Source organism: Sycon ciliatum, chromosome 5 (assembly GCF_964019385.1).
Source record: "Sycon ciliatum chromosome 5, ocSycCili1.1, whole genome shotgun sequence".
Lineage (NCBI taxonomy): Eukaryota > Metazoa > Porifera > Calcarea > Leucosolenida > Sycettidae > Sycon > Sycon ciliatum.
Window position 1 is genome coordinate 11,550,924 of NC_088647.1, and position 23,168 is coordinate 11,574,091.

The 23,168-nt window shown below is 44.9% G+C and overlaps 1 protein-coding gene and 1 long non-coding RNA gene across 3 annotated transcripts; both read left to right on the forward strand.

The window, feature by feature from the left end:
* Window positions 1-485: 485 nt before the first annotated feature.
* On the forward strand, window positions 486-18,626 carry LOC135816608 (uncharacterized). Of its 2 annotated transcripts, none has more exons than XR_010553409.1 (4): window positions 486-868; window positions 10,428-10,629; window positions 15,096-15,130; window positions 17,111-18,626. It is a non-coding gene; the product is annotated as an uncharacterized LOC135816608 (long non-coding RNA). The 2 variants fall into 2 exon arrangements; XR_010553408.1 differs by having other exon boundaries at window positions 10,454-10,629.
* A 1,895-nt stretch (window positions 18,627-20,521) lies between these two features.
* LOC135816793 (uncharacterized) lies at window positions 20,522-21,088 on the forward strand. The gene has a single exon (XM_065329893.1). It carries the CDS (start codon window positions 20,522-20,524, stop codon window positions 21,086-21,088), a length of 567 nt encoding a protein of 188 aa, XP_065185965.1.
* Window positions 21,089-23,168: the final 2,080 nt, after the last annotated feature.

Sequence of the window (23,168 nt, forward strand, 5' to 3'; positions counted from 1 at the left end):
CAATTTATATGCAAGGAAAAAGAAGGAAAAAATCAGGAAAGAGATAATATTATAATAATATCAATAAATAAAGCCGTTGCCGAGCCACCGTGCTCACAGCAACTAGCAGAGACTTCTGTGCATGTTTGTGTTATTGTTGTGAAAGTGGACCACAAAGACCACGATATCTGCACGTAGTCTACATACTGTAAAAGCATAAATTTTCGGTGGTGTAATATTTTCCGTATTCTCCAAAATCGGCGGTTCGGTGGAGGGAAATTTTCGGTAAACCCGTTTTCCAGGTACCGGTAAGTGTACTAGTTCTGCATGTATACAGTACAGGTAGTACCGACATTTTCGGTGCGTTTTATTTTGGGTAAAAATTGTCAGCACCGAAGTTACCAAAAATAGACACCACCGAAAATGTCTGCTTTTACAGTAGCTGAGTAGGCCATGATATGTGCACCGCGAATTTTAAACTTTTACTCGGCACAATCATACTTCTACTTGCTTGCTTTTTCTCCTGTTCTCTTTATCTTCTTGCCTTTGGTCTTGCGTTGTAGTCGCGGTGTTGGTTCAAGCAAGCTTTAACTGGTCTAGTTTGCAAGAGCTTCGAGTGCAATTCCCGATACAAACACCCCTCTCCCCCCGGTGTGGCCTAGTCAGCTTCTTTCCTGGCAAATACTTGAACAATGTTTGGAATATTATTTGACAAGCAAGGAGGATAGGAGAGAATTATTTTGACTGCTGTCAGCACGCGAGCAGCGGGAAATAACTCAAGCTGTCTTCTGGAGCTGTGGCACTAGGCTTGTGGGCCGTCTTATTTGCCCATAACGGAGAAACTCGCGGAATACGTTATGTGCTGACGACCTCTGTTCTACTGCTCAAGGTAAATTAAAATTTATTGACGTTGAGTGAGGACAAGTGTGGACCATGTGTATGGCCAATCAGCAGTGGTGCTCACCGACCTTCCCTTCCTTACCGCGAAATAGGCCTTTACGAAATAATATTATCAATGAAATACTGTAGTCTGTAGTCCCTGGACTCACGAAGGCACTGTACATGTGCTTGAAACTATTTGAATATTTTCACTTTGCTACATAGTCATACCGGTACTACGGAAGTACACTAACAACAGGGCCAATTACCTATCGGTATCCAGTATCCGTTGACGGACAGCGCTTCCTCAAGCTCCAATAACAGGCATCACGCTAGAGACCTGTATGCCAAAAACTGCAGCATGGTCACCTCTAAGCAGTCTAACAAAACATATGCACAGAAAGTCCTTGTCACTCCAAACAGCAAGCATATCCTCTCTGGGGCGACATATCCTGACAGTATGACCGAAGTCAAGCGTGACACTGTTGCGTCATGAGAGCGGTGCTGCAGGGCCTGCACTGACCATGTGTCATAGTAGAATAGCGAGTTTGACTGATCTTCCCAGATCAATGAGATCACACTAATCGGGATTTGTTCAATACCTTTTGGACCCCAGCAAAGCATTGCTGCTGGTGAAACTCGAGTCACTTCGGAGAGGATGTATTATATTTTGAGTGACACAGGATGTTTTTGCAGATGTCTTGTTAGACTGCATAGAGGTGACCAGGCTGCAAGGTTTGGCATACAGGCGTCTGGTGTGGTGCCTGTTGTTGGAGCTTGATGAAGTGCTTTCCGTCATCGGGTAGGTAAAATTAATCTATTTTCAGGAAAACCTGGAACACACCCATGTACTGGGTGCCCTGTGGACGGTAATGGAGATGTTCACTATCTTGCAGTGCATGGTTCAGAAAGTATGAGCCATACACCGATACCTCAGTTGTCCGGAGACCGAAGTCACGGGCACTTCGGTCTACCGGGCACCCTTTGGACGAGTTTCGGTTGAAATATTACTACTCTTTTGTCACTTTTTGTGGAAATAGTGACGTCATATGCCATATCTATAGCCTTTCCCCATCAAGATGTATGTAACTCAGAGTTACAGACATTTCAGTTACAGGCAGTGCTCGGTCCCGGACCACCCTGGATAAACGAGGTGTGAGTGTAACTCATTCCTGTTGGGGCGCTTGAATTTGGCAATTTTGTGATGCAGTCCATTGAAGTCTGCACATGATGGCTATTGCCTTCCAGGATGTAGGCCTGGTTTTGTGTGGTGGTGATGTGACTGAGGAGGTGATTTCACTCATAATAATTATTATGGTTTGTTTTTAGCTTTGTCATGTGCTCGTCGGATGTTGTACCAGCACTTACTTCAGTCGTTTCTAGGTTATTGTTGTTGTTTTTTTGGGTGGGGGGGGGGGGTATTTTGAGGCGTACCCCGATTCCAAGGTGTAGCCAGGCTGTAAGTTGAGCTACGAATCATTTTGCATGGTTGTTGTAGACCCCAAAAGAAGCCTACTTTGCAACATTTGATAAGAGTATTTCGGTGGCACGGGAATGTACCATGGTAGTCACATGGAACTCTACGGGGAAAAAATCACGGTTCGCGTCAGACTCGGCTTGAGGCCGAGTTTTGCGCATCCGTAGAAATGCCACCACCCTCTGGGATCAAGGCACCAGTGCAGCTCCTAAAGCGGTGGTAACTATACAGCTATACAAACTATCCAGCAAGCGGACAGTGTAGTAATAACACATACATGGACAGTGTAATAATAACACATACACGGACAGTGTAATAATAACACATACATGGCTTCAGGCACTGGTACTCGGTTCTTGCTACGTGTACTAGAACTAAGTTTCACAATACATCTCATTATCCTCAGCTACAAGCACAAATCAATACCAGTCATTATCGTCTTCTTAGTATAATGGATGGCGGCAGATAATCTGAAGGAGTCGCCACAACTGCCGCATATTGACATACATATATTGGACAGAGCTAGAGAACAGCAGCGAAAGCAGGTACAGCACGGCTGTGCATGTTGTACGTGTATCTGTGTTATTATTATTGTTATTATTCGGATGGTGAGCCAATCAAATAATTGTGAAAAGAAGAAGGACAAAATGTTACAAGTTATGACAACTGTCCACCAACGTAACCAGATCTTATACAGTCAGCGAGTGCGACAAAATGGCACAAAACTGAGATTGCGTTGCGCTTTCCTTCCCCTCTTGGACCTTTCCGAACATGAGCCTTCCAAGTTGGAAGGTTGTTGATTTGCGCCTTGGAGAAGTGTTGGAGCTAGGTGTCAGGTCGCCGAATGTCTCAGTACTCCTTGTCAGTTTTGTGCCATTTTGTTGCACTCGCTGACTGTATAAGATCTGGTTACGTTGGTGGACAGTTAGTCATAACTTGTAACATTTTGTCCTTCTTCTTTTCACAATTGTTATTATTACTATTATTAGAAAGGAAAAGGACATATGGAAACGAGTTAAGAGTAACTCTCCACCACTGTAACTAGATACTATATACAGTCAGAAAGTGCAACAACTAGGCACAAAACTGACAGAGTACTGAGACATTCGACGTCCTGACACCTAGCTTCAACACATCTCCGTAGCGCTAACCGACAGCCTTCCAACTTGGAAGGTTCAAGGTTATGGAAAGACCAAAGAGGGGAAGGCAAGCGCAACGAAAACGAGCACAAGCTACAGTCCCAACGGAACAAAGAATGTCGATTGTCACTGGACGATGACGAGACCAGTAGGCGATTTGACAAAGCGGTCTAACTACAATTCGAAGCAGCAAAGCAGCACACCACCCAACTTGGGTGGGTCAAAAATATCAAAGATAAGTTTAGAAGGGGGAAGCTTTGCCAGAACGAATTGTACAAGCCGAAATCTAAACTCCTACAGTACTCCTCATGCATGACATTGTGATGGACTAGTTGACTACAAAACAAGTTGTTTCACACGACGTATGTGTCAGGACGTCGAATGTCTCAGTACTCTGTCAGTTTTGTGCCTAGTTGTTGCACTTTCTGACTGTATATAGTATCTAGTTACAGTGGCGGAGAGTTACTCTTAACTCGTTTTCATATGTCCTTTTCCTTTCTACTTTTATTATTGGCTCAATACCCGAGTTTCAAATTACTATTATTATTATTATTATTCCTGGTGGTGACAGTCAATTTGTTCTTCAGACTTTTCCCGTTTGTCTATTTCCCTCAAATCAGTTAATATTTTATGACTTGGGGCTCCCCGCGTGCTAGTTTGTACGTGAAGTGTGTGGGTACAGTGAGGGCTGCGTCCCACCCGCCTGTGTGGATTCACAGGAAGTGTGAGTTACGAAGTCTGAAGAAAACGTTGAACGGTCTCTGCTTGGATGACGACTACACCATAGCTCAGTGGTTAGAGCATCGCTGGCTACAAGCGAGGGTCCCTGGTTCGAGTCCTGGTGGTGACAGTCAATTTGTTCTTCAGACTTTTCCCGTTTGTCTCTTTCCCTCAAATCAGTTAATATTATTATTATTATTATTATTATTATTATTATTATTATTATTAGTATGTAGTTGTCCGTGGTGTACATGCATGCATACATTATTATACATGTGGTACGATGATGATGTGAGACATTAGATACGATGATGAAAACGCTGAAATATAAAGAGTAGGCTATGGTCAGTACAGACTGTACTATGAAGGTGATAATGACTGGTATGACTTGTGCTTGTAGCTAAGGATAATGAGATGTATTGTGAAACTTAGTTCCAGTACACGACGAAAGAACCGAGTACCAGTGCTTGAAATCCTGTATGTGTTATTCTTTCACTGGACCGGCTTTAGTGCCCGTTTGCTGCACAGTTCAATGTGCCTCCCATTGTACATTCCCGTCCCACCGAAATACTTATCAAATGTTTCAAAGTATGTTCCCTTTGGGGTCTACAACAACCATGCAAAACGATTCGTTGCTCAACTTACGGCCCGGCTACATCTTGGAATAGGGTACGCCTCAAATATGCCCCCCCCCCACCCTCAAAAAATTGAAACGACTGAAGTATGGGACACAGGGTAAGTGCTGGTACAACATACGACGAGCACATGACAAAAGTTAATAACAAACCATAATTATGAGTGAAATCATCACCTCAGTCACATCACCACCACACAAAACCAGGCCTACATCCTGGAAGGCAATAGCCATCATGTGCAGACTTCAATGGACTGCATCACAAAATTGCCGAAATTCAAGCGCCCCAACAGGAATGAGTTACACTCACACCTCGTTTATCCAGGGTGGTCCGGGACCGAGCACTGCCTGTAACTTGGAAATGTCTGTAACTCTGAGTCACGTACATTTGAGGTAATGGCTAGATCTATGGCATGATAATATTATGATGTCACTACAGAGGTTCCGCACTACGTAAGTGGGCGGGAAACCCGTAAATTCGCGAGTTTTCAATCCACTTTTGGAAAGTTGTCTACGTAGAGTACATAAATGGATCTCTACTAATGGAGGTGCTCCGTAAGTGGATTAGGGTGTAAATTTACGACTCTCTCCCTCCGTAAGTGGATTGGGGTATACATTTATGACTCTCTCCCTAGGCTGTACACTGTCGCGTTTGGAGTTGCCAAGGGCAGCTACATGATTGGAAACTACGTATGGCGGAACACGGATCCATATGCAGTGTACGTAAGACTTTCCATAGATCGACTACGTTAGTACTAACTTAATTGCGTTGTGCGGATCCACGAAGGTGACAATTTTTCGACTTAAAGTTTCCCAAAGAGTGCCCGGTAGACCGAAGTGCCCGTGACTTTGGTGTCAGGGTAATGAGGTATCAGTGTACAGCTCATATTATCTCAACCATGCACTGTGTGACTTTGGTGTCAGGGTAATGAGGTATCAGTGTACAGCTCATAATTATCTCAACCATGCACTGAGTGACTTTGGTGTCAGGGTAATTAGGTATCAGTGTACACCTCATATTATCTCAACCATGCCCAATATTCCCAATCGAACATGGTTGAACAAGCGGTCACGTGCTCCTGCGTACGCCAGTCACCTGGTCACCGTGCCTGCAGGGTACAACTTAATAGCCTGTTTGACCTTTTTTGGGTGCAATCCAGTCACTCGAGTTGAACCTTGGTGTGAAAGTTGTCGCCTGCTGGCGTGGTGACCAGGTGATTTGGGCACCCAGGAGCACGTGACCGCTTGTTCAACCATGTTCGATTGGGAATAAAGGAGGAACGCTGCATCGCAGCCTTTTCGGACCAAAACCAGTCGACTCAGCGTCCAAAAGACTACAACATATGGGCCAATCGCGGTCATCCGTGCTTTTATAAGAACGAAATGGCGCTTTTAGTGACATTTTGCATACAAATCCCCATCTAGTAGGGCGCAGTCACCCAGTTTCGGTGGAAGTGCGCGAGTTCGATTGGGATTCAAGTAGGAAGGGAGCGTCTCAGCTTTCTCGGACCAAGACCATTCGACTCAGCACCCCGAAGACTACAACTGGTGAAATTTTAATTTTTGCCTTAACTTCCCCTTTAAGAAAGCACTGTCCGTCGTCAATGGATAGTCAATGGATAGGAAATTTGTCTTTGTTGTTAGTGCAAGTAGTATGTGGTAAAGTGTGAAAATATTCTAATATGCCGATTTCAAGTAAACGTGCAATAGTTTTGGACAGCATGTCCCTTATTCTAATATGCCTATTTCAAGTAAACGTGCAATAGTTTTGGACAGCATGTCCCTTATTCTAATATGCCTATTTCAAGTAAACGTGCAATAGTTTTGGACAGCATGTCCCTTATTCTAATATGCCTATTTCAAGTAAACGTGCAATAATTATGGACGGCATGTCTCTTATTCTAATATGCCTATTTCAAGTAAACGTGCAATAGTTTTGGACAGCATGTCCCTTATTCTAATATGCCTATTTCAAGTAAACGTGCAATAGTTTTGGACAGCATGTCCCTTATTCTAATATGCCTATTTCAAGTAAACGTGCAATAATTTTGGACAGCATGTCCCTTATTCTAATAATTATGCTTATTTCAAGTAAACGTGCAATAATTATGGACAGCATGTCCCTTATTCTAATATGCCTATTTCAAGTAAACGTGCAATTGTTTTGGACAGCATGTCCCTTATTCTAATATGCCTATTTCAAGTAAACGTGCAATAATTATGGACGGCATGTCTCTTATTCTAATATGCCTATTTCAAGTAAACGTGCAATAGTTTTGGACAGCATGTCCCTTATTCTAATATGCCTATTTCAAGTAAACGTGCAATAATTTTGGATAGCATGTCCCTTATTCTAATATGCCTATTTCAAGTAAACGTGCAATAGTTTTGGACAGCATGTCCCTTATTCTAATATGCCTATTTCAAGTAAACGTGCAATAGTTTTGGACAGCATGTCCCTTATTCTAATATGCCTATTTCAAGTAAATGTGCAATAGTTTTTGGACAGCATGTCCCAGTTCCCTTCGGGGAACGGACACGATAATTTACTCTTTTTTTAATGTCGCAGGTGGTAACGGAGACAGTCCACTATCTTGTAGTGTATGGTTGGAATACGAGTCCTCACTCCTTCCTGTTGGGCTGCTTGAAGCTAGCTATTTTGTTACGGATGCAGCAATTCATTGACAGCTGGACATGATGATGGGTATTGCCTTCCAGGTTGTAGGCATAGATTGGTATGGTGATAGTGTGATTCGGATGAGGCAATGCAGCAATTATGCTTGCATAGTGATGATGTGTTCTTAGTTCTATCATGTATGTTGTACTAGCGCTCGGTTTCTGTCCCCAAAGTCGTTTTTGTGGGGGGGGGGCATGGCTACATTTCTGCCACTCTCATTTCCATCTATCTTCTTCTCCTTCTCGACATCATACTCCATTTCACAACTACCGTATTTTCCTGGTTAGAAGTCGACCTTCTAATATGACCTACAGAAAAAAATTTAAAAGAAGGTGCTTGAGTTACTGGCAAACAGCTTTTGATCATATTGATATTGAACCGATGAATCGAGACCCCACGTAGTGGGATAGATTTATCACGGGTAAAATACGGTGCTCTCGTCTCCATCTTCCTCATCTACAGAGAGCCAGAGACAGGCAGACAGAGAGAGAGAGAGAGGGGGGCAGCAACAGAGCGAGAAAAAAAACTTACCTTAGTGTACACAAACTCATTTTTGCCAGCCTGGTGGCAATCTGGTTATCCAAAATCCACATACCGTAATCTAGCGCATATAAGACCATGGTGTCATATTCGAATATTAGACCACCTCTGTGAATGAAAATCAGATGCGTACACTGTACATCGATCTCCGTCCCGCTGCACATGCTAGCATGTGATATGTGTGTAGCATGCATGCACGCTGTGTGTAGCATGCATGCACGCTGTGTGTAGCATGCATGCACGCTGTGTGTAGCATGCATGCACGCTGTGTGTAGCATGCATGCACGCTGTGTGTAGCATGCATGCACGCTGTGTGTAGCATGCATGCACGCTGTGTGTAGCATGCATGCACGCTGTGTGTAGCATGCATGCACGCTGTGTGTAGCATGCATGCACGCTGTGTGTAGCATGCATGCATGCTGTGTGTAGCATGCATGCACGCTGTGTGTAGCATGCATGCACGCTGTGTGTAGCATGCATGCATGCTGTGTGTAGCATGCATGCATGCTGTGTGTAGCATGCATGCATGCTGTGTGTAGCATGCATGCATGCTGTGTGTAGCATGCATGCACGCTGTGTGTAGCATGCATGCACGCTGTGTGTAGCATGCATGCATGCTGTGTGTAGCATGCATGCATGCTGTGTGTAGCATGCATGCATGCTGTGTGTAGCATGCATGCACGCTGTGTGTAGCATGCATGCACGCTGTGTGTAGCATGCATGCACGCTGTGTGTAGCATGCATGCACGCTGTGTGTAGCATGCATGCACGCTGTGTGTAGCATGCATGCACGCTGTGTGTAGCATGCATGCATACTGTGTGTAGCATGCATGCACGCTGTGTGTAGCATGCATGCACGCTGTGTGTAGCATGCATGCACGCTGTGTGTAGCATGCATGCATGCTGTGTGTAGCATGCATGCATGCTGTGTGTAGCATGCATGCATGCTGTGTGTAGCATGCATGCATGCTGTGTGTAGCATGCATGCACGCTGTGTGTAGCATGCATGCACGCTGTGTGTAGCATGCATGCACGCTGTGTGTAGCATGCATGCATGCTGTGTGTAGCATGCATGCATGCTGTGTGTAGCATGCATGCATGCTGTGTGTAGCATGCATGCATGCTGTGTGTAGCATGCATGCATGCTGTGTGTAGCATGCATGCACGCTGTGTGTAGCATGCATGCACGCTGTGTGTAGCATGCATGCACGCTGTGTGTAGCATGCATGCACGCTGTGTGTAGCATGCATGCATGCTGTGTGTAGCATGCATGCATGCTGTGTGTAGCATGCATGCATGCTGTGTGTAGCATGCATGCATGCTGTGTGTAGCATGCATGCATGCTGTGTGTAGCATGCATGCACGCTGTGTGTAGCATGCATGCACGCTGTGTGTAGCATGCATGCACGCTGTGTGTAGCATGCATGCACGCTGTGTGTAGCATGCATGCATGCTGTGTGTAGCATGCACGCATGCTGTGTGCCGTACATGTACTAGTATATATGATAACAAGGAACCGAGTGACCGAGTTTATCTACACGTATATATATATATACCAATATGAAAACCCAGGCGAAGCCGAGGTTTTTATAACTGGTGTATATATCTCGGTATACACGAGGTTCATTTGTTATGATATAATTATTTATACCTCTCCATATTCACCGTGTGTGACCTCCTAATGGCTTGTTCCTCGCCGACAACTACTGCTAATTTCCCTTAGTGGTGTATATGGAGATACACACACCGCTAAGGGAGAGCATGCCTAAGACGGTAAGTGTATATGGAGTGAGGTATAATTGCACATATACATGTTGATGCCATGTTTGTCTCTCGCATATAAGACCATGTTCTTATATTGTATTATCTCTAATATAAGCACAGTCTCCAATAATAGCACGTCTCCAATAATAGAACACCTTGGGGCGGCATTCAAAAAATAAAGTGCTCAGTCTCCATTATAAGCACACTGTGTAAATTCACTATCTGTACCGGCGAAAAAACCCTGTAATGTGTGTGTCTGACATATAAATTTGGCATGGCAACATGCCTCTGAAATGAGGTTGAAATAATAATGGAACAGTCTCCAATAAAGGAACGTCTCCATTAATAGCACGGGGCGGAGGTACATTGAAAAAATAAAGGACCGTGCTTATATTAGAGATAATACGGTATGCTATGTTTGTCTCTGGCATATAAGACCATGTTCTTATATTTGACCATGTTCTTCTATTTGAAGGAAAAAGCACTAGTGAAAGGACAGAAAACAGCGATTTTTCCACTATAAGACGGCGGGCGCAAGATTACAGTAATTAGAGTAGAGTGCGCATCAGTGCTCACCATACCCTTTGTGGCGATTTTGTAACATTTCTTTTTGTCCAGTATCTGCTTTTATAATTGGTGTACAGGCGAAGTCTTGACTCCTTTCCAAGTACGATGCCACTTGGGCTTAGCGGTCCCTGCATCAAGTGGAATCCTGTCCGTATCGAACAAATTTTCATGCACGGATGGGCTGCCATAGAAAACTCACCGCAGCAAGCGGAATACTGTCGAACGTGGAAAGCAGAACGGATTTCATGCACAGGTGAGCACAGATAGTTTCAAAACTGACATTGAATTGCTAGTTGAACAAACTGTTGTGATTGTACATTTGTTTGTTGGATGTGTTTAGATTGGGTGTGTGATGTAGAGGGTGTGGCATGGGTGGGGGGGGGGGGGGAGGGGGCATTATATCATGCGAAAAAGGGAGAAGGGGAAAAGGGAGAAGGGGAGAGTTTTTGTTGCCAGAAGTTGTTTACTGTTTGGCGTTTGGAACTTACAGAAAAGGGGGGGGGGGCAGTGCCCTCCTACTCTGATTGACCCCCCCCCATGTGAAAAAGTGGCGCTCCCTCCTTTGTCGATTTTTTTGGTGTTTTTCATGTCATTCAACGAAAATGCAGTCGATAGTCATGAGGGGGCTCAGAAAGGCACATTTGTCTGGGGTGAAGGGTTCGCCACCGTACGTTGCATTCGGCATGGCACGACAATATTTGCAAAATGGGTTACTGGGTAACTGTTTCCCCTGCCCCCCCCCCCCCCCGACCCCACTATTTTGATCCCACTTATTTGATCTGGCTTGAACCCTGCACACTCAAATAACTACTGAAATACTGTAAAACTCATATAATTATATAACGAAGTGCTAACTCTAACGAGTTAACGAGGAGAAATCTAACGTTAAAATAGAAATCTTTATGCAGAAATCGATACATATACTGTTCTATTGAGCGTTGAGAATGCGTGAGAATTGTTACCTTTGGTACACGTAAACTAGTCAATTTTAGGAAATGGTTATATATGCGCCAGAGTTAGAATAATGGCTTTTACAGTATGATATTCATAAGGTTGAGGGAGTTGAAAATGGGAAAAGTCTGAAGATAAAATTGACTGTCTCCACTAGGACTCGAATCAGGGAGCCTCGCTTATGTCCAGCGATGCTCCACCACTAAGAAGTAACTGTTTATGATAAACAATGAAGCAATGAAGCCTCGACTGATAATACTTAGTATTGATACATGTTTGATAATATTGGGGCTCTCCTCGTACTAGTTTGTGCGTTAACATTAGCCTGTGTAGTGTCACAGAAAGCATGAGTTTCGAAGTCTGAAGAAAATGTTGAAAGGTCTCTGCTGGTATGTCAGCTACACCATAGCTCGGTGGTTAGAGCATTGTTGGCCTATAGCGAAGGTCCCTGGTTCCAACCCTGGTTCTGATGGTGACAATCAAATTTTCTTCAGACCCTTTCCCTTTTCAACACCCTCAACTGAAAAAGAAATAATAAATTAGAATTTTATTAGTGCAATTAGGAGTATAATCGATGCAGACATGGCCAGACAACAACGAGTTCATGGAATTTTTAAGGATTTTTATGTTATTCAAAATCGATTTTCGTGTTCCGCTCATCAGTGAATAGTATCGGAACTGAGGGTACTGTGTACAACAATAGAACATTTTATAACAGCATAATTAATTAAAAGTGTGAACAACAAAGGAAGTGCTACAGCATTACATAATAGGTGTCAAACATAGTGCTAACGTATATAACTGAGTGCAGCCACAAATTTTGATTCCGTTGAGCAATGTGACACATTCTTTCATCATCTAAACAACCTACACCCAGCGCTTAGATACACATGTGAGCATGAGCATGACAACAAACTCGCCTTTCTGGATGTGCAGGTAGAAAAATCTAATAACAGCGTCGTAACATCAGTCTACCGAAAGCCCACTTTCACTGGGCAGTACATCGTCTATGATTCATATTGCTCACATCAATACAAAGTGAACCTGGTACGTAACCTGGTGGGGAGAGCAAAGCGGCTCTGCTCTGAAACGAAGCTCAACGACGAGCTGGAATTTCTCAGATCAATATTCCTTAAGAATGGATACCCACATGACTTATTGAACAAAATACTGAAGCAAGAATCTAATAACAAAGATACATTCACAGGTCCTCGGAAGTGTCCTATCTACTTATGCCTGCCTTGGAAAGGCAACGCGTCTGTCAGCATGTCCAGAGCTATCAAGACCCTAGTCAATAAAACATACTTTGCTGCCCACTTCATCCCCGTGTTCACCACGGTACGTGCGTTCATGGTGAGGAAGGATGTCCTACCTCCCCAGCTTTCAAGCCATTTGGTTTATCTCTTTGAGTGCCGGAATTGTGCTGCCCGGTACGTTGGTAGGACTCTTCAACACCTGAACGCACGTATCAGACAACATGTGCCGTTGCACTTATTACCACCAGCAGCCAGAGCAAAGAGGCCAAAGCGTGGTAGGCCGTGTAAGAACCCAGTTAGCTCAGTAGACAAACACGCTGTGCCGACAGCGCCGCCTGTTCCCGTGCCACCACCGGCCCCACCACCTGGGGTGCCGTGGGTGGCTGGGGCTGGGGTGGGTTTGCCATCATTGACCTGGCCACCACTTCTCGACCCACTGCAAACGGCAGCGGAGCCTACTCTAGCACAACATCATCGTCCTGGAATGGAGGAGGGGCCACCGAGAGACACTGAACCTTCACCTCGGCAGTTGCCCTTGCCTCCGCCTGAGCCACCCCCTTTACCTTTGGTGACTACCGAGATGGTGGTCCCCCCGGTGCTGGGATCCACGGTGCCGACTGTGTCTGGACAGAGAGGGAGATCATCGACAAACCAAAATGAAACCAATATCCTCACCCATAGACCCAGAAGAAGCACAGCAAACTATTCACTTGAAATTTATGCACGGAATGGACTTGGCCCACGCAAAATGGACAGTGGAAATGGGTGTGCAGTAGCAGAGAACCCAGCAACGGTGACGCGGAGCAGCGGTCAAACGACTTGTGATGCTGGTGGAGATGATGGAGCCATGTTGGAGGCTGATAAGGAGTGCAGTGAGACTGAGCATCAAACGGATGATGAGGAAGTGACTGATGATGATGATGATGGTGATGAGGACGATGATGATGAAGATGAGACGGAGGACGAGGATAAGGCGGAGGAGGTCGAAGGAAAGGAGCGGGATGAGACGGAAGAGAGCGACGTGAGCAAAAAGTCAGCTGTATTTTGTCACTTGTTATCACGTCCAGATTGTCTTGGTGTGTACGATGATTCTCACTTTTCTGTTTTGTGCCGTGCAAGTTATGTTAAGCAGTTGAAGGTTCTGGAAGCTGTATGTATTCGTGTGCATAATCCTGTTCTTTGTAAACAAAAGAAGCATGTAGTCGCGCTAAAGTTGTTCTCGTAGCTGGTTATCAGATGTAAATGTTGTGTCATGTTGCACTGTATCACCTCATGCTTTGTGGCTGCACTCAGTTATATACGTTAGCACTATGTTTGACACCTATTATGTAATGCTGTAGCACTTCCTTTGTTGTTCACACTTTTAATTAATTATGCTGTTATAAAATGTTCTATTGTTGTACACAGTACCCTCAGTTCCGATACTATTCACTGATGAGCGGAACACGAAAATCGATTTTGAATAACATAAAAATCCTTAAAAATTCCATGAACTCGTTGTTGTCTGGCCATGTCTGCATCGATTATACTCCTAATTGCACTAATAAAATTGCTTTCTCCACGCCGACTCTTTAAATTAGAATTTGTTTGACACTTTATGCAGCTTCATATCAGGCCAAGCAGCCACAACTGAAAAATTAGATTTTGTGGATAAACCGGTGTGCAGCCCTGCATCAAACATCGTACAGTACTTGTGCATGGAATGGATTTGTGATTTGAGTGCGACGCCTCCTTGTCCGAGTCCTGAGATTGATGTCTCCGTGGTGGATTAACGGATCTTCAACAGTATATTTTCCTTGTGTCTGCTGCTGCACCGTAGCAATTGCTTTCTTTCAAATATTTATATGCTACTTTGCGCGTTGGTGCATCTACAAAATATATCTAGCCAAACCTAGTTGACTGTGCTCGCATCGGGACGATTGCTCCTCGAAACTTCATCTCCAACAACTAGTCAGGACTCTAGCCAGGTGAAAATAGCAGAAGGAAGGGGGGGGGCAGGGGAAACAGTTACCCATTTTCCCTTTCCAAAATTCTCTTGCCACCCAAAATGCAACATACCCCAACTTCACCCCAGACAGGGGTGGGTGCCTTTGTGAATCCTCTGTTAGTGACTGTCGACTGTATTTTCGCTGAATAGCCCGGAAAAACACAAAAATCAACAAGTGAGAAGGGGGGGGGGCACCACTTTGTTTACAGGAGGGCACTCAATCAGAGTACGGGGTGCTCCGCCACCGTACCCCCTTTTGGCTAGAACTCTGCTGATGTTCAGAAAAGGATACGGGAAGATGTGGAAACATAGTATGATGCTGAACTAGTTTTTTGAATTGGCTGGGTAGGTGGTTGCCATTCAGTGAGATGTAGCCTAACAGTTGTGATGGAGTAAGTTGTTGCTATCCTCTACACACTTTCCTCCTCGCTATTTAAAATGTTCCATTTATGTCTTGCTTTTTTTGCTGCCAATAGAGAAGATGCGACATGACTTCTTATAGTTGATGTTTTTGTCCTTTTACAGGAAACAGTGAACGGGGCATTCAAATTTACGAGATGGTGAGTGCATGGAAAAAATAGCAGACTGACAGCGATGACAGAATTGAATTTCAGGTTGTATCGCTGTTGCAATTGCACACGAGTGTTAAGTTGCTGGAAGTTTCGCATGTGCCATCCACAATGAGGGGGCGGGAATTAGATCAAGGCTGTCAAGTGCAGTACGATGTACAACAACATGGAAGTTCAGAATCGATGTCCTGAATTGTGCACATTTTCATCCTGCACTGGCACGTATTGTGCACAGCAGTGCATGCGTCGGTTCAACATCGTATTTCATTGTATACGCCGAAGTCGCTTCACAGGCAGAAAATCGACAGGGGGTGGCAACTAGAGAGGGGGCGGATCAACGGTACTTTACGGTGGAAATAGTGACGTCACATGCAATATCTATGGCCTTTCCCTATCAGAGTGTATGTGATTCGGATTTATGGACATTTCAATTTCAAAGTTAAAGGGGAAGTTAAGGCAAAAATTAAAATTTCACCAGTTGTAGTCTTCGGGGTGCTGAGTCGAATGGTCTTGGTCCGAGAGAGCTAAGACGCTCCCTTCCTACTTGAATCCCAATCGAACTCGCGCACTTCCACCGAAACTGGGTGACTGCGCCCTACTAGATGGGGATTTGTATGCAAAATGTCACTAAAAGCGCCATTTCGTTCTTATAAAAGCACGGATGACCGCGATTGGCCCATATGTTGTAGTCTTTTGGACGCTGAGTCGACTGGTTTAGGTCCAAAAAGGCTGCGATGCAGCGTTCCTCCTTTATTCCCAATCGAACATGGTTGAACAAGCGGTCACGTGCTCCTGGGTGCCCAAATCACATGGTCACCACGCCAGCACGCGACAAATTTCACACCAAGGTTCAACTCGAGTTCAACTCGAGTGACAGGAGTGCACCCAAAAAAGGTCAAACAGGCTAGTAAGTTGTACCCTGCAGGCACGGTGACCAGGTGACTGGTGTACGCAGGAGCATGTGACCGCTTGTTCAACCATGTTCGATTGGGAATAAAGGAGGAACGCTACATCGCAGCCTTTTCGGACCAAAACCAGTCGACTCAGCATCCAAAAGACTACAACATATGGGCCAATCGCGGTCATCCGTGCTTTTATAAGAACGAAATGGCGCTTTTAGTGACATTTTGCATACAAATCCCCATCTAGTAGGGCGCAGTCACCCAGTTTCGGTGGAAGTGCGCGAGTTCGATTGGGATTCAAGTAGGAAGGGAGCGTCTCAGCTTCCTCGGACCAAGACCATTCGACCCAGCACCCCGAAGACTACAGCTGGTGAAATTTTAATTTTTGCCTTAACTTCCCCTTTAAGGTCAGTGCCCTGTCCCAGGCCGCCTGGATAAACTAGACATGAATGTATACTGTGTTTTCCTGTTTGTTAGCCGCACCGGGGTCTAAGATACCGGGTTTTTTTCTTGCGCATGCGTACATGCACAGGTGTGTGTGTGTGTGTGTGTGTGTGTGTGTGTGTATGTGTGTGTGTGTGTGTGTGTGTGTGTGTGTGTGTGTGTGTGTGTGTGTGTGTGTGTGTGTGTGTGTGTGTGTGTGTGCATGTCTGAGGTCTGAGGTGTGTGTGTGTGTGGAGAAAAAAAGACCAAAAATAGGGATTCACTGGCCAGAAAATGTCACTTCAAATAGCTGTATGGTGTAGACCAGGCTGTATAGTGACGGTCAATTCTTCAGCCTTGCAAGCTGTTGAATGGTGCTATCCCAGCACAAGTTGCTATGGCTTTTGCCGTAGCATTGCTATCATCGCCTCCGGCGATGGGCGTCAAAAGGTGTGTGTGTGTACGACAGTGCGTGCGTGTGTCTGTGTGTGCGCGTGGGTGGGTGTTTGTGTGTGTCTGTGGACATGTGTGTGTGTTTGTACGTGTGTGTATTAATTTTAAAAGTGTGTGCATGTGTGTTTTACGTACATGTTTGTGCGTGGGTGTGCATGTGGGTGTGCGTGTGTTTGTGCATCCATTGTCTTAGGTTGATAGCAAGCTAATTGTACTCTGACACTTCTTGTATGGGAGTACGCCATAGATGGAAACATATACTTTGCAAGATACTGTCTTCGACGGGAGGAGTACTCTCTGAGTTATTGTCGGCTGAGCTACACTATGGCAGAGGCTGTACACACTTCTACAAGGTGGTCTGGAAGTGAGACATCATTGTAGTAATGCTAGAGCTATGCTATATTTGAAAATGTCTTATATTATTTTCTTTGGTTTATCACTTAATAACCACTGTAGGAGGTGCTCCATTTACGCTGCAAGTACCATAGGGAAAGTGTGCTGCTCAGGATGGGGAAAGTGTGCTAATGGTAGGGAAAAGGTAGAAAATGCTACTGCTGCAGGGACATTACTAAGTAAATTCTCCATGTTCAGTAAACAAATAGGCCCACCAGTGCAGATAGACCACACTAGAGCGGAGAGACCACACTAGGGCAGAGAGACCACACTAGAGCGGAGAGACCACACTAGAGCGGAGAGACCACACTAGAGCGGAGAGACCACACTAGAGCGGAGAGACCACACTACAGCCTGGGAACATGCGCATTGAACTATGGCGATCAGGTTGGCAAGTCTTATAAAGTCTTCATGCCTGCATTTCCTTTGCTTATCAGATCACGAACACACACTGTGAAGTATACACACAATCAATGATTGATGATGGTAAAGCATCTCACAAGCATTACCTATGCCTGTTGTCAAGATTGCTACAACATTATGAGAATGGTTGATCCCACATTCTTCAGTGCACGCATACCCCTGTTTTACTCAAGTCGGTACAAACCAACTCTGAGACACCAGAAAGAATTCACTTTGTCAGCCAGGCCAGATGAGGAGAAATACATCATGTTGTTATAACACATTGTACTGGCATGCAAGACACACTAGTCAACCAAGACATGAAAGTTAACCAAGAATGTAGTGCCATGTATGTAACTGCTATTGCCATCAGACCTGGCCATCAGACCTGGCCATCAGACTTGGCCATCAGAAAACAAGGCGAGTGTGCCTGTGCTATAGTATGTCAATAGCCATGTACATGACAATGCAGCCATTATATGCAACAAAGACAGATCATCAATAATGAAGGAAATGTTTGCCCACAGCTCCTTGTTTCTAGTCCAAGGCCTGGGTTGAATAGTGACATCCTGGAAATAAAGACACTTTTCCTTGTCTGCCGGAGTGTACATCCATGCCTCACGGGATAAGCGGGGCCAGCTTTAAAGAATATTGATATGCATATCAAGTTACATGTAGTCAGCTTAGTGAATCAGGTGCAAGCATCCCGCTCACACCAAGGTGAACTTACCGACGTTGCTACACTGTACTGGACCAGTTTGTCATGGCATTGAATTGGAAAGTTGACTATTGAGACCACCCTCAACAGTAGAGTACACACTCAATTCATTTGTTTCAATTTAGCTAGCAGTGAATTCCAGTGAAAAGAAAATGTTGGCCGTTTGGCCTGTCTCTCCAGCATGGTTCAACCGAAATTTGACTCTGAATAAAGACACAAAGTTATAGGAATTACTGCTAGTGCCTGTCAGTCAACATGGTGTGTTGCGTTGTCTGTCTACATTTACAAAAAAAACTCAAACCCTCAAACTAGTGAAAATAATAAAAATGATAATAATAATACTCACTCAATCTGCGGACAGAACTGTTTCGTCCTTTGTGGACTCATAATAATAATAATGGTACTATGGAATTATACTTATAGTAGAAGTAGTACTTGCAGCGTAAATGAACCATTTTGACTCTCCGATAACCCACCGTTGTTTTGTGATATCATGCCGTGGCTTTATGATCCTGTATACTCGTACGTGTATTGCTATTCCCCATTGGCACATTGTGCAAGTACACGGAACAGTCCGTTTTCAGAGCATAAGATTTTTACATACTTTGCTATGGTCTAGAATGTCCCTGGTTCTGTTGCGGTTCTAACAAACAGAATGGTTTTGCGCATGTATTCACAATGTACTGCATAGTAAAGCAGTTTAAGTAAGTTCTACTGTATCGAGATCAACACTGATTTTTGTGATCTTGCTCCTTTACAATTCTTGCATCCTGATAACTATTTACATGTGGACTTGTCAACATTTCAGTCTTCCATGTTCATTTCAAGTTCTTGTTTTCTACGTGTATTTTCTTAGAGACGATCAGTTTACTTTTCTGTTTTTTTTTGTGTTTTTTTTTCAACTTCAATTGAGTCCTTCCGTTTTTGTATCTTTAACATGCCGGATTTCCACAAATCACTGTTTTCCCCCTGTAATGATGTACGGGTTCATCTTTTTTTTATCCTTTTTATTTCTTGCTTCTCATTACTTTTATCTTGCTTGTCCTCTCCTCTCTTCCTTCCACACTCTTGCCATGACAATTAAACTTCACTTTATAAAACTAAAATCAATACTGTGCACTGTGCATGTGGTTGGGTCATTCTGCATAAAAAAATTACGCAGGTAAAAAATTCCAGGGCTTTCCGAAATCGGATCGTTTTAGGCAAAAACAGCCAGGTTTATCAGAGAAATTGTATGGGTTACCATGGAAACAAACCTAATTCGCAACGAAATCCTGGTTGCCATGGCAACCACTGTAAGCCTGGAAAATGGGCTGAAATAGAGCATGGTTACCATGGCAACGGTGGCTTTTCTGCCTGGTTGCCATGGCAACTGTGTATTTTCTTCGAAAAACTGTGTTTTTATCGTTTTTTACATCTGAAATCGGAAGATTTTCCCATTTTTCGTCTTGATATTGGACAGCTGAGACAGACTCGGCCATGAATAGTGTGAACACAGTGCAGCTCTATAACACATGTCCATGTACATGTACATGGCTGATGATATGCAATACAACTGATGACCATGGCATCTGCAGTATACACTTTACAGTCGTTTGATAATGAAGCACTGCAAGAAATGTACATGCACAAGCATAAACAGTTTCAATCGAAGAGGAAAAAAAATAAACAGTTTGCATACACACATAGTTCTGCAGATAGAACTCAGGACCTGTTCAGTGTACAAGCACATGCTTGTGGTTGTACTCGCTTGTACTCAAAATCAGCATGGCTGTAGTAGATGTAAATACACAGCAGAGTGCGAGGAGACCAGAGTACAAGAGTACAAGTATGCAGTATGCAATGCAATACTTGAAGTACATAGTACCAGTAGTGCCAGTAGTAGCATTTTAGAGACTCAGCGAATAAACCCGTCACTGGTCTAAAGTAGAACTCAGACCAGTAATATGTACAAGGTCATACCGTTCAGATTCTGCAGACGGAGTAGTATAGCATCTCATCTGAATATGATCATGCTAAATAAAGCAGAGCGGCGCGGATGCAGGCAGTACAGTGCACAGATTATAATGACTGCAGGTTAGTCCTCAGCCTATGTACTGGGGTAGAGATACAGCACTGCAGGGTAGTCCTCAGCCTATGTACTGGGGTAGAGATACAGCACTGCAGGGTAGTCTTCAGCCTATGTACTGGGGTAGAGATACAGCACTGCAGGGTAGTCTTCAGCCTATGTACTGGGGTAGAGATACAGCACTGCAGGGTAGTCTTCAGCCTATGTACTGGGGTAGAGATACAGCACTGCAGGGTAGTCCTCAGCCTATGTACTGGGGTAGAGATACAGCACTGCAGGGTAGTCCTCAGCCTATGTACTGGGGTAGAGATACAGCACTGCCGGGTAGTCTTCAGCCTATGTACTGGGGTAGAGATACAGCACTTCAGGGTAGTCTTCAGCCTATGTACTGGGGTAGAGATACAGCACTGCAGGGTGGTCTTCAGCCTATGTACTGGGGTAGAGATACAGCACTGCAGGGTAGTCTTCAGCCTATGTACTGGGGTAGAGATACAGCAATGCAGGGTAGTCCTCAGCCTATGTACTGGGGTAGAGATACAACACTGCAGGGTAGTCTTCAGCCTATGTACTGGGGTAGAGATACAGTGTAGAGAACTGACGGATAGAGATCATAATCAACACCAATATGCTGCACTACAGCCGCTGTATCAACGCACTCAAATTCTACCACACATGTACTAGCTGCACAAGAAGTCACACTACCGTATTTGCCGGAGTATAGTGCGCACTTTAGAGGCCCTATTCGTTCTGGCCACAAATCGCAGGCGCACACTATGCAAATATGAAAATGCATGTACTGTACTTCGAGAAGTAGTACAATTAGTAAAACTGCGGTGAAGTGTGCCACCTCTGACCTATGACCCTGCGCAAGCCATACGCATGCTCATTTTTTTAGGATAAATTCTGACAAAGGTCGCACTATAGTACTGCCTTTACCATCGATAATGTTCTCAAATCTCAAATCTAGGCGGCGGCGCATTATACTCAGGATATCCGCATATACCATGAGTTGCCAAAACCTTGCTCAAAAGAGGGGGTGCGCCTTTTATACTCAGGTGCGCGTCATACTCCGGCAAAGACGGTATGTATTCCGTGCATTGGCAAAGCAGTAGATTATTACTTAGCGGCTGGCTATATATTTGTGGTACGCACATTTGCAAAAGACATCAGTACCAGTGCCTACTGATGGTCATGGGTAGAATGGTGACAACGGCGACGGCAGTAGCAGCAGCTGTACACTATGCAGTCCAGCACTGACCAATCACTGGTTCCGCTGTACTCTGTGTTCTGCATCAGCAACACTGACCAATCACTGGTTCCGCTGTACTCTGTGTTCTGCATCAGCAGCACTGACCAATCACTGGTTCCGCTGTACTCTGGGTTCTGCATCAGCAGCACTGACCAATCACTGGTTCCGCTGTACTCTGCGTTCTGCATCAGCAGCACTGACCAATCACTGGTTCCGCTGTACTCTGTGTTCTGTATCAGCAGCACTGACCAATCACTGGTTCCGCTGTACTCTGTGTTCTGCATCAGCAGCACTGACCAATCACTGGTTCCGCTGTACTCTGTGTTCTGCACCAGCAGCACTGACCAATCACTGGTTCCGCTGTACTCTGTGTTCTGCATCAGCAGCACTGACCAATCACTGGTTCCGCTGTACTCTGTGTTCTGCATCAGCAGCACTGACCAATCACTGGTTCCGCTGTACTCTGTGTTCTGCAACAGCAGCACTGACCAATCACTGGTTCCGCTGTACTCTGTGTTCTGCATCAGCAGCACTGACCAATCACTGGTTCCGCTGTACTCTGTGTTCTGCATCAGCAGCACTGACCAATCACTGGTTCCGCTGTACTCTGTGTTCTGCATCAGCAGCACTGACCAATCACTGGTTCCGCTGTACTCTGCGTTCTGCATCAGCAGCACTGACCAATCACTGGTTCCGCTGTACTCTGTGTTCTGCATCAGCAGCACTGACCAATCACTGGTTCCGCTGTACTCTGCGTTCTGCATCAGCAGCACTGACCAATCACTGGTTCCGCTGTACTCTGTGTTCTGCATCAGCAGCACTGACCAATCACTGGTTCCGCTGTACTCTGCGTTCTGCACCAGCAGCACTGACCAATCACTGGTTCCGCTGTACTCTGTGTTCTGCAACAGCAGCACTGACCAATCACTGGTTCCGCTGTACTCTGTGTTCTGCATCAGCAGCACTGACCAATCACTGGTTCCGCTGTACTCTGTGTTCTGCATCAGCAGCACTGACCAATCACTGGTTCCGCTGTACTCTGCGTTCTGCACCAGCAGCACTGACCAATCACTGGTTCCGCTGTACTCTGTGTTCTGCATCAGCAGCACTGACCAATCACTGGTTCCGCTGTACTCTGTGTTCTGCCTCAGCAGCACTGACCAATCACTGGTTCCGCTGTACTCTGTGTTCTGCATCAGCAGCACTGACCAATCACTGGTTCCGCTGTACTCTGCGTTCTGTATCAGCAGCACTGACCAATCACTGGTTCCACTGTACTCTGCGTCCCGCTTCAGCAGCACTGACCAATCACTGGTTCCGCTGTACTCTGTGTTCTGCATCAGCAGCACTGACCAATCACTGGTTCCGCTGTACTCTGTGTTCTGCATCAGCAGCACTGACCAATCACTGGTTCCGCTGTA